Source organism: Budorcas taxicolor, chromosome 7 (assembly GCF_023091745.1).
Source record: "Budorcas taxicolor isolate Tak-1 chromosome 7, Takin1.1, whole genome shotgun sequence".
Lineage (NCBI taxonomy): Eukaryota > Metazoa > Chordata > Mammalia > Artiodactyla > Bovidae > Budorcas > Budorcas taxicolor.
The window spans coordinates 47145036-47157074 of NC_068916.1; the positions used below are offsets into that span (position 1 = coordinate 47145036).

General features: G+C 40.5%; 1 protein-coding gene across 1 annotated transcript in view; it reads left to right on the forward strand.

The window, feature by feature from the left end:
• Positions 1 to 851: 851 nt before the first annotated feature.
• Positions 852 to 12039, forward strand: part of SMAD5 (SMAD family member 5) — a 28171-nt gene continuing 16983 nt past the window's right edge. The window contains exon 1 of the mRNA XM_052643454.1: positions 852 to 1257. Coding sequence (XP_052499414.1) covers positions 855 to 1257 — 403 coding nt within the window. The 5' untranslated portion in view covers positions 852 to 854. The remainder of the gene's footprint in view (positions 1258 to 12039) is intronic.

Sequence of the window (12039 nt, forward strand, 5' to 3'; positions counted from 1 at the left end):
TTTGGGGGGAATTAAACCTTGGGTTTATTTATTTATTTTTTTTTTGGTTTATTCTTTTTAAATCTAACTTTCTTCATTTTAAAAGTAGATACTTCCCATTTTTCTGTCAGTTGTTATGATTTATTTGAGGGCTTGGTATGTCTTATGACAACTTCTAATACATTTTGCATCTAATAATGTGACTTGAGTAGTGCTGTGACTTTTGTGCAAACCTTACAAGTCTGTGAAACATTTTAAAGAAAGTAATGATCCTAGGGAAGCATTAGGTTTCTCTTAAGACCTTTGTTCAAATCAGGATACTGTTATGTTCAAAACTGACACAGCATATAACATGGATTTCAGTGAAGAAAACTACTTCAGAATCTTGGGGGCTTCTGACGGAAGGAAATAAAGGTCTAGGGGCTGTTTTTGTGGGGTGATAATGTGTAGAAAGTAGAGCACCCTACTTTGCTTTTGGTTATCATTTGACATTGCCAATGAGATTCATATTATGAAGAAGGAAGTGAGTGGTCACAGGACTTAAGAGAAAATTTTTCTATCTAGACTTAGGTTTTTTGTTTTACTTGGTAAGGCTTTTCTACTCTTACTGAAAGTAACATACTTTTCAAATGATATTGATTTAAATGTATGTAAATTGTATTTATTTAAACTAGGGATCTTATCCTTTTCACCTTTTCTCTTTCAGGGCTTGAACCAATGAAAGAAGCTTATGGCACTTATGAAGATAAATGTCACTCCTTCCTTTTAAATTGCGACTTTTGCTTAGGGCCTGTATATGACTTTCCGCCTGTGATCTGTATGTTCGGTAGACACTGACTTTGAGTTGCAGAAAGGTTTCTGAAGATTTAAATCAAATGACGTCAATGGCCAGCTTGTTTTCTTTTACTAGTCCAGCAGTAAAACGATTGTTGGGCTGGAAGCAAGGTGATGAAGAGGAGAAATGGGCAGAAAAGGCAGTTGATGCTTTGGTGAAAAAACTAAAAAAGAAAAAAGGTGCCATGGAGGAACTGGAGAAAGCCTTGAGCAGTCCAGGACAGCCAAGCAAATGTGTCACTATCCCCAGATCTTTAGATGGACGCCTGCAGGTTTCTCACAGAAAAGGCTTACCGCACGTTATATACTGTCGTGTTTGGCGCTGGCCTGATCTGCAGAGTCATCATGAGCTAAAGCCATTGGATATTTGTGAATTTCCTTTTGGATCTAAGCAAAAAGAAGTTTGTATCAACCCATACCATTATAAGAGAGTGGAGAGTCCAGGTAGGTTTTAATTCCCCTGGGAAGAATTATAAAAACTTCTGCCTCCTGACATTTGACTGAATTTAGCAATTAATAGGTTACTTTAGCTTTCTGCTTCCTTCTTAAAGATTTTAATCTTGGGAGGAATACTGGACCAACCTCAAATAAAAGTTAAGAAAGAATTTCTGTCCTGACCTCAGCCATGTGACCCCACCTCCAACGTACCTTGTTTAGGAATCTCCATCTGTATTATCTCTACATTACCGTTCTTCCTGCTCTTTGTTGACACCCACTCTTGTTAGTCTTTCTTTTCTACCTTTTGACTTGTCAAATTCACTAATGACTGCCTTCTTACAAAGGGATCAATCATTCTCAGTCCTCATCTTATTTGCCCTGTCAGCATTGTTTGATACAGTTGCTTTCCTTTCCTCCTGCTCAAAACTTTTTCATGTTGGCTTCTGAAGCACAGCACTCTTATAATTCTCCTACCTCACTACCTGTTTCTGCTTAATCTCTTTGTTGGCTATTTTCCTGTTTTCACAGGACTCAGTCCTTTGACTTTTTCTCCATCTATATTTTTCCTGTAGGTACTCTCATGTTATCACATGTCTTAAAACCATCTATAAATTCATGCTCACATTTTGAACTCCAGAGTCAGCTTCTCCTGACTCTATCCAGTTGCCTACATAACATCTCCACCTGAATGTCTAATAAACATACCAGATTTAATGTCAACATAGGACTTTGGATTTGTTTTTCCCACCAAATCATTTTTCCCTCCAGTTTTCCCTGTTGAAGTCAACTGCAGTAGCATTCACATAATTGCTCCCTGCTAAGTCGCTTCAGTCATGTCCGACTTTTTGTGACCCCATAGATGGAAGCCCACCAGATTCCCCCGTCCCTGGGATTTTCCAGGCAAGAACACTGGAGTGGGTTGCCATTTCCTTCTCCAGTGCATGAAAGTGAAAAGTGAAAGGAAAGTCGCTCAGTCACATCTGACTCTTAGTGATCCCATGGATTGCAGCCTACCAGGCTCCTCCATCCATGGAATTTTCCAGGCAAGAGTACTGGAGTGGGATGCCATTGCCTTCTCCGAATTGCTCCCTAGAAGTCATCTTTTATTTCTCTCTCAAGTTCTGTGCTTAAGCTATGAGGAAATGCTGTTTGCTCTACCTTCAAAATGTACTTTGATCATATCATCTCTCGCCGTCTCTAACACCACCACTCTAGTACAGACCATCTTCATCTTTTCCCTTAAGTGGTCTCCTAATTGTCTCTGCCTCTTTTTTTTTCCCCCAGCCCATTCTGTTTTCTGTTATAGCAGCCAGAGTGAGTGTTAGGAAGTATATCTATCAAATCATGTCAGTCCCTGCCCAGAACACGTAAAGGCTTTCTGTCACACTTAGAACAGATTTCTACAAGGGTCTACATGACCTATCCTCAAGCATCCTCTGTTCCCTGGACTTGCCATACATGCTCTTTCCTCTACATAGAGTACTCTCCCCCCAGCATCTTTTCGTGTCACATTTTCTTATTTCATTCTGTCCTTGCTTAAATGCCTCATCACTACTTGACTGTTAGGTATTCATTTTGTTTATTGACTGATGTGAGAAGGACCTTCCTCTGTCTCATTCTGCACTGCATTCCCAGTGCCTAGAATAGTTTTATTACCTGGAACTTAGGAGTGAGTGCTCAGGAAATATTTTTTTGTATTGAATGAATTATATAAGCTGAGATACTATTTGGGTACATTGCTTAGCTATTGCTACATAACAAAGTACCACAGGCTAAGGGGCCAACACACATTAGTTATCTCACAGTTTCTGTCAGTCAGGAGTCCAGGCATGGCTTTACTTGGATCCTTTGCAAGGCTGTAAACTAGGTATTGGTCAGTCTTAGGTCTCCATTGGAGGCTCAACTGAGAAAGGTTCCGCTTCCCAGCTCATGTGATTATTATCAGGATTCAGCTCCTTGCAGGCTGTTGGATTCTGGCTGGTTGTTGACTCCTTCATATGCTCACCATGTGACCATCTCTGTAGGTAGCTCACATTCGTGGCTGCTTATTTCTTCAAAGCCAGTAAGAAAGGGTTTTCTTGCTAGAAGAGGCATTGTGTTCTGGTGGAATGTTAGTATATACATTCTGTTACTTTTGCCATATTCTGTTGCTTAGGAGCAAGTCACAAATAATAAATATACTCAGACTGAACGGATTACACAGGATAAATACCGAGAGGCAGGAATCATGATAGCCACCTTAGTCTGCTGGCCACACTAGATTTCACATGAAGATAGTATATGCCGATATGGTTTTTTTTAAAAAAAAACAAAACGGTAGCAATAACATTAGATGTGGAGACTAGCAAAAACAAACAAACAAAATAGGAGTAATGTGCTGTCAGGGAAAGTTTATTTTAAGGGCTGTAGAGCTGCCAGTTGGTATTTGAGGTGATTCTCAATTTCTTATTGAATCCAAGGAGAGCTGTAGCCAGAGGAATTGATGAGGAAAGGCAAATATGAGGATTTAAAAGAGAAGTATAGTCTGAAAATCCCGGGCTTGATATTTGCTAGAAGTTGTTGTCAAGAAAGGGAATTTAGTATACTCCCTCATAACCAGAGTGTGTCTGATAGTCAGTAGAAATGTCTTATTTTTGTTATCTGTTTTCCTCAGCTGTGATTCATTCTGTATAAAAGATTGGGGCTTAGGCCTGGTATGCTTAAGCAAGTTAAACAGCTGTGACATTGGATGGATCACTTCATAATACCAGTATTAATAAAGTCATAGTAATTAACATCATCGAGCACTTAAGGACTAGATACCCTTCATGAATCACTGCCTTGTCATGGCTAAGGGGCTTGCATAACTCAGTGAAGCTATGAACCATGCTGTGCAGGGCCACCCAAAACAATTATAGTGAAGCATTCTGACAGAATGTGGTCCACTGGAGCAGGAAATGGCAACCCACTCCAGTATTCTTGCTGTGAGAAGTCCATGAACAGTATGAAAATGCAAAAAGATATGACACAGAAAGATGAGCCCCCTTCATCAGAAGGTGTCCAGTATGCTGCTAGGAAAGTGTTAGTTGCTCAGTTGTGTCCAACTCCTTGCGACCCCATGGATGGTAGCCTGTCAGGCCCCTCTGTCCATGGGATTCTCCAGGCAAGGGTACTGGAGCGGGTAGCCATTCCCTTCTCCAGGGGATCTTCCCAACCCAAGGATCAAACCCGGGTCTCCTGCATTGCAGGCAGATTCTTTACCATATAAGCCACCAGGGAAGCAGAAATGCTACTGGGAAAGTAGTGGTAGTGATTTAGTTACTAAATTGTATCCAGCTCTTGCAGTCCCTTGGGCTTTAGCCTGCCAGGGTCCTCTGTCCATGGGATTTCCCAGGCAAGAATACTGGAATAGGTTGCCATTTCCTTCTCCAGGGGATGTTCCCGACCCAGGGGTCAAACCCATGTCTCCTGCATGGCAGGCGGATTCTTTACCACTGAGCCACCAGAGTCACAGAGGGCAATTACTAATAGCTACAGAAAGAAGGAAACAGCTGGGCCAAAGCAGAAATAATGCTCAGTTGTGGATGTATCTGGTGGTGAAAGTAAAGTCCGATGCTGCAAAGAACAGTATTCCATAGGAACCTGGAACGTTAGGCCCATGAATCAAGGTAAATCGGACGTGGTCAAGCAGGAGATGGCAGGAGTTAACACTGACATCTTAGGAGTCGAGGTCGAGGTGAAGTCACTCAGTTGTGTCTGACTCTTTGCAACCCCGTGGACTGTAGCCTACCAGGCTCCTCCATCCATGGGATTCTCCAGGCGAGAATACTGGAGTGGATTGCCATGTCCTTCTCCAGGGGATCTTCCCGACCCAGGGATCGAACCCAGGTCTCCCGCATTGGAGGCAGACGCTTTAACCTCTGAGCCACCAGGGAAGCCCCTTCTTAGGAATCAGTGAACTAAAATGGACGGGAATGGAAAAATTTAATTCAGATGACCATACGTGTACTACTGTGGGCAAGAATCCCTTAGAAGAAATGGAGTAGCCTTCACAGTCCTCAAGAGAGTCTGATATGCAGTACTTTGGTGCAACCTCAAAAATGATAGAATGATCTTGATTCATTTCCAAGGCAAACCGTTCAGCATCACAGTAATCCAAGTCTGTGCCCCAGCCACTGATGCTGAAGAAGCTGAAGTTGAATGGTGCTATGAAGACCTACAGCATCTTCTAGAACTAACCAAAAAAGATGTCCTTTTCATCACAGGGGATTGGAATGCAAAAGTAGGAAGTCAAGAGATACCTGAAATAACAGGCAAGGTTGGCCTTAGAGTACAAAATGAAGCAGGGCAAAGGCTAATAGTTTTGTCAACAGAACATGCTGGTCATAGCAAACGCCCTTTTCCAGCAACCCAAGAGACGATTCTATACGTGCACGTTACCAGATGGTCAATACTGAAATCAGATTGATTATATTTGTAGTCAAAGATGAAGAAACTCTATACATACTCAGCTAAAATAAGGCCTGGAACTGATTGTGGCTCAGATCATGAACTTCTTATTGAAAATGTAGGCTTAAATTGAAGAAAATAGAGAAAACCACTAGGCTATTCAGGTATGACCTAGATCAGATCCCTCATGATTATTCAGTGAAAATGATGAACAGATGTAAGGGATTAGATCTGATAGACAGAGTGCCTGCAGAACTATGGATGGAAGTTTGTGACGTTGTGCAGAAGGCAGTGACCAAAACCATTCCAAAGAAAAAATGCAAAAGGCAAAGTCGTTTTCTGAGGAGGTTTTACAAACAACTGAGTAAAGAAGGAAAGCAAAAGGCAAGGGAGAAAGGGAAAGATATACCCAACTGAATGCAGAGTTCCAGAGAATAGCAAAGAGAGACAGAAGGCCTTCTTAAATGAACAATGCCAAGAAATAGAGGAAGACAGTAGAATGGGAAAGACTAGAGATCTCTTCAAGAAAATTGGAGCTATCAAGGAAACATTTTGTGCAAGGATGTGCATGATAAAGGACAGAAACGGTAAGGACCTAACAGAAGCAGAAGAGATTAAGAAGAGGTGGTAAAAATACACGAAGAACTATACAAAAAAGGTCTTAATGACCCGGATAACCACAATGGTGAGATCATTGACCTAGAGCCAGACATCCTGGAGTGTGAAGCTGAGTGCGCATTAGGAACCATGAACTATGAACAAAACTACTGGAGGTGGTGGAGTTCCAACTGAGCTATTTAAAATCCTGAAAGATGATGCTGGTGAAGTGCTGCACTCAGTGTGTCAGCACATTTGGAAAACTCAGCAATGGGACAAGGCTGGAAAAGGTCAGTTTTCATTCCAGTCCCAAAGACACTGCCAAAGAATGTTCCAGCTACTAGACTGTTTTGCTCATTTCACATGTTAGTAAGGTTATGCTCAGAATCCATCAAGTTAGGCTTCAGTTGGAGAAGGAAATGGCAAGCCACTCCAGTATTCTTGCCTGGAAAATCCCATGGACAGAGGAGCCTGGCAGGCTACAGTCCATGGGATTGCAAAGAGTTGGACACGACTGAGTGACTGAACTAGGCTTCAGTGGTATGTGAACAGAGAACTTCAGATGTACAAGCTGGGTTTCAAAGAGGCAGAGGAACCAGAGAGCAGATTGCCAACATTTGTTGAATCATGGAGAAAGCAAGGGAATTCCAGAAAAACATCTACTTTGGCTTCATTGACTCTGCTAAAGCCTTTGACTGTGTGGATCACAGCAAACAAATTAAAGATTTTAAAATTAAAAAAAAAAAAAATGAAAAAAAAAAAAGAAGGAGGGGTCATATGTACACCTGTGCTTAATTCTTGTTGATGTATGACATAAATGAAACCAATATTATAAAGCAATTATCAATCAATTAAAAATAAATAAAAAAAAAAAAGAAAATTTTAAAGAGATGGAAGTACCAGAACACCTTACCTGTCTCCTTAAAAACCTATATGCAGGTCAAGAACAGTTAGAACCAGACATGCAACAATGAACTGGTTCCAAATTCGGAAAGGAGTATGACAAGGCTATATATTATCACCCTGCTTATTTAACTTCTCTGCAGAGTACATCATGCGAAATGCTGGCTGAATGAGTCACAAGCTAGAATCAAGATTGCTGGGAGAAATATCAACACTTCAGATATGCAGATAATATCATTCTAATGGCAGAAAGCAAAGAAGAACTAACGAGCCTGTTGATGAGGGTGAAAGAGGAGACTAAAAAGCTGGCTTAAAACTCAACATTAAAAAAAAACTAAGATCATGGCATCTGGTCCCATCACTTCATGGCCAGTAGAAGGGGAAAAAATGGAAACAGTGACAAATTTTATTTTCTTGGGTTCCATAATCACCACAAATGATGACTGTAGCCATGAAATTAAAAGATGCTTGCTCCTTGGGAGGAAAGCTATGACCAACCTAGACAGCATATTAAAAAGCAGAGACATCACTTTGCCTACAAAGGTCCGTATAGTCAAAACTATGGTTTTTTTCATTAGTCGTGTATGGATGTGAGAATTGGACCATAAAGAAGGCTGAATGCCAAAGAATTGATGTTTTGAAACCGTGGTGCTGGAGAAGACCCTTGAGAGTACCTTGGACTGCAAGGAGATCAAACCAGTCAATCCTAAAGGAAATCAACCCTGAATATTCATTGAAAGGACTGAAGCTGAAGCTCCAATACTTTGGCCCCTTGCTGCAAAGAGCTGGCTCATTTGAAAAGACCCTGATGCTGGGAAAGATTGAAGGCAGGAGGAGAAGAGGGTAGCAGAAGATGAGATGGTTAGATAGCATCACCAGCTCAATGGACTTGAATTTGAGCAAACTCCGGGAGATAGTGGAGGGCAGAGGAGCCTGGCAAACTGAGGTCCATAGTGACTCAAAACTTGAGAGATGACTTAGCGACTGAACAATGACAAGGACTAGACAGTTTTGTAATCCTATGAGGTTATTCCTTCATGGGGTTTGAAAATGGTATGAACATTTTATGATACTTTTAAGTTTACCAGTAAGTTACAGGTAAGGAAACCAAAAATTAATAGAAAAGTAGCTTATAAAAGGGGCTTCCCTGATGGCTCGGTGGTAAAGAATCTGCCTGCCAATTCAGGAAACATAGGTTCAATCCCTGGGTTGGGCAGATCCCCTGGAGAGGGAAATGGCAACCCACTTAAGTATTTTTGCCTAGGAAATTCCATGAACAGAGGAGCCTGACAGGCTATATAGTGCATGGGGTCACAGAAAGAGTCAGACATAATGTAGTGACTAAAAAACAACTTATATGTAGTGGAGCCAGAAAGTATTGCAAAGTTGGAAAAAAAGAGTAGAAAATAGTTGGAAAGTGATAAAAGCAAAATAGAGAGCCAAGCTAGGCGATTCAGTATTTAATAGTGTTGTCCAGTGGTTAAGATTACTTTCTTGAACCAGATTCTCTGGATTTGGATACTGACTTCACCAGTATTATCAAAAATGACCAAAGGGAAATTAACCTGTCTGTGACTTTGTTTCCTCATCTGTAAAATGGGAATAATAATACAGGTTAGTTATGAGAATTAGATGAGTTAATGTATGAAAAGTGCTTAGATAAAACATTATCTGGCTCAAAATAAGTTTCAAATTAAATATTCCTATAAAATAATAATTCTTGAAGCATTGGAGATAATGAGAAAGAGAAAATTATTCAAGAAATACTATTAGAACAATTCCCAGAACTGAAAATTGAATGGGCCCAATGACTGAGTAACCAGCAAAAGAGACAGAAAAAAGACCCATTCGTGAAATTTGAGCGTATCATGGATAAGAAGATTTTGAGAGCTCCCAGAGTAAAAAAGATAGGGCACATAGAAAAGACTGGAAATGAGAATACTGGATTTTTCAATGCAATTTTGGATTCTAGAAAAAAAAACAGTGCCCTGTACATTCAGAGAGAAAAAGGTTATTCTGGAATTTGTCTGTAGATAAACATAAGACAGGTTACTTTCATATAAGCAAGGACTCAAAATTTATCTTCCTTACATCCTTCTTTAGTAAACGAATAGAGAATGAGGTCCAGGAAATGGAATCCAACTGGAGAGAAAAGAAGAGGAAGTCTAAAGACCTTGAATTTGTAGGGGACTTAAATAGCAAACGATGGAGGATCCATCCAGGGGAGAAAACTAAATAAATAGATTCTTTATATGTGGCACCTGGAAAGTAGTATTGGTAGAAATTTATTAGATTTGTTGGACTTTGGGAAATTAGTGATACAAACTTGAGATTAAGCAAATGAAGGACCAAGGATATAATTTTAAAAAAAAATTGTTCAAGAAAAAAGTATAATACAAATTTGGCTCAGCAATGAATTGTATTTATGTAATTTATATAATATGTAAACTATCATAAACACAGGATATTGAGTTAACCATATTTTTGTGTAACTTTATTAGGAAGAGAATGGGAAATAGAATGATTTAAGGAATCTACTTCATTTGCCATAAAAATAAGTCTGCAGATAATGTCTTGACAAAGCAGTGACAGCAGTGTAAGCATTATTATTTAGGCACAAAGTGAATTTTGGAGGAAATGGATAAGTTTAAATTTGTTGTTTCTGGAAGCAGTTTGGGAGGAGGCTTAGAAATTGTTCTTTTTGTTTATAATCTCTCATAGCATCTATCTTTTTAAACTATCAATGTATTATTTTGAATGAAAATAATTCTTTAAAAAAGTACGTGTATAGATAATATAAAAGTTAAAGAGAAATTCGTGATTTTAGTTCTGTCTCAGAAAAATCCTTACTGGATTGAATTCCTAAATAGTTATTTCACTAAGTCTTTCAGATTGCTAGAGAGCTGAACATAGACATTCTCGGTGTCTTATGTCCTTCTGTCCAGTGGCAGCTGCCCATCATTTTGTAAGGAAAACAGCAGTTACTAATAAATAGAAAAAAGCAGTCATAATCAGATATTAACTACATAGTCACAATACTAATTCAGTAAAATGAAAAGAGATAAAAATACAAATTACAGAGCTTCTGATTGCTGAGGTTCATCCCTACTTCAGGAAGGAAAGATACAACCTAGTTAATTTGAAAACAGTTTAATTTTGTCACTGCTGACTTGGGAAGATCCCCTGGAGAAGGGAAAGGCTACCCACTCCAGTATTCTGGCTTGGAGAATTCCATGGACTGTATAGGGTCTCAAGGAGTCAGACATGACTGAGCGACTTTCACTAAACAAGTTTAGTGAAACTAAATGTTTCATTAAACATTTCACTAAATGTTTCACTGTTTCACTCTGATTAGATGTTAGAGTCAAAGGGAAATTTTTGAAAGTGAAATTACACTGACAAATACAAAAAAATTATGAAAGAGATGAGTTAGTACCTTAAGTTTAGAGAAATCAGATTTTTCAGTTTCTTCTTGGGAAAGGTGATCAGATGTTATTGATCACTTGAGTTTTTAGAGAAATTGAATGTTTGAATAAAGTGGATCTGTTAAAAAATGTGTCTTTAAAACTGTTTAGTGAAAGTTGCTCAGTTGTGTCTGACTCTGTGACCCATGGACTATACAGTCCATGGAATTCTCCAGGCCAGAATACTGGAGTGGGTAGCCTTTCCCTCCTCCGGGGATCTTCCCATTCCAGGAATTGAACCCAGGTCTCCTGCATTGCGGGTAGATTCTTTACCAGCTGAGCCACAAGGGAAGCCCAGTTTAAAACTGTTTATGCTTCCGTATATTTTTGTTAAAGTTGTTTAGGAAAAATAATTTTGAGTGGAAGACTTCTATCTAGGAATTGTTACTGTTTTCAGTTGGGGAAACTTTACTGAAGAACATAAAATACGGGCTTCCCTTGTGGCTCAGCTAGTAAAGGCTCTGCCTGCAATGCGGGAGACCTGGGTTTGATCCCTGGGCTGGGAAGATCCCCTGGAGAAGGGAAAGGTTACCCACTCCAGTATTCTGGCCTAGAGAATTCCATGGACTCCCATGGGGTTGCAAAGAGTTAGACACACTGAGTGACTTTCACTTCACTTTACGTACTATTTGGACCTTGCTAGTGGCTTCCCTCGGAGAAGACAATGGCATCCCACCCCAGTACTCTTGCCTGGAAAATCCCATGGACAGAGGAGCCTGGTAGGCTCCAGTCCATGGGGTCGCTAAGAGTCGGGCACGACTGAGCGACTTCACTTTCACTTTTCACTTTCATGCTTTGGAGAAGGAAATGGCAACCACTCCAGTGTTCTTGCCTGGAGAGTCCCAGGGACAGAGGAGCCTGGTGGGCTTCCGTCTCTGGGGTCGCACAGAGTCAGACATGACTGAAGCGACTTAGCAGCAGCAGCAGCAGTGACTTCCCTTGGAGAAGGCAATGGCCCCCCACTCCAGTATTCTTGCCTGGCAAATGCCTGGTAGGCTGCAGTCCATGAGGTCGCTAAGAGTCAGACACGACTGAGAAACTTCCCTTTCACTTTTCACTTTCATGCATTGGAGAAGGAAATGGCAACCCACTCCAGTGTTCTTGCCTGGAGAATCCCAGGGACGGGGGAGCCTGGTGGGCTCCCGTCTATGGGGTCACACAGAGTCAGACACGACTGAAGCGACTTAGCAGCAGCAGCAGCAGCAGCAGTGGCTTCCCTGGTGGCTCATATGGTAAAGCGAAAGAAAGAAGAAATGTTCAAAATTAGAAACATGGAGGCTTTCAGGACCTATGCATGCCTGCTTTCAACTTTATTCTCTAGTCTTACCTCCCAGTTTAGTGCTTAGCCCTCTGACTATCCTTTCTTATATCTTTCCAGCTCCTCCTCTACACTCTT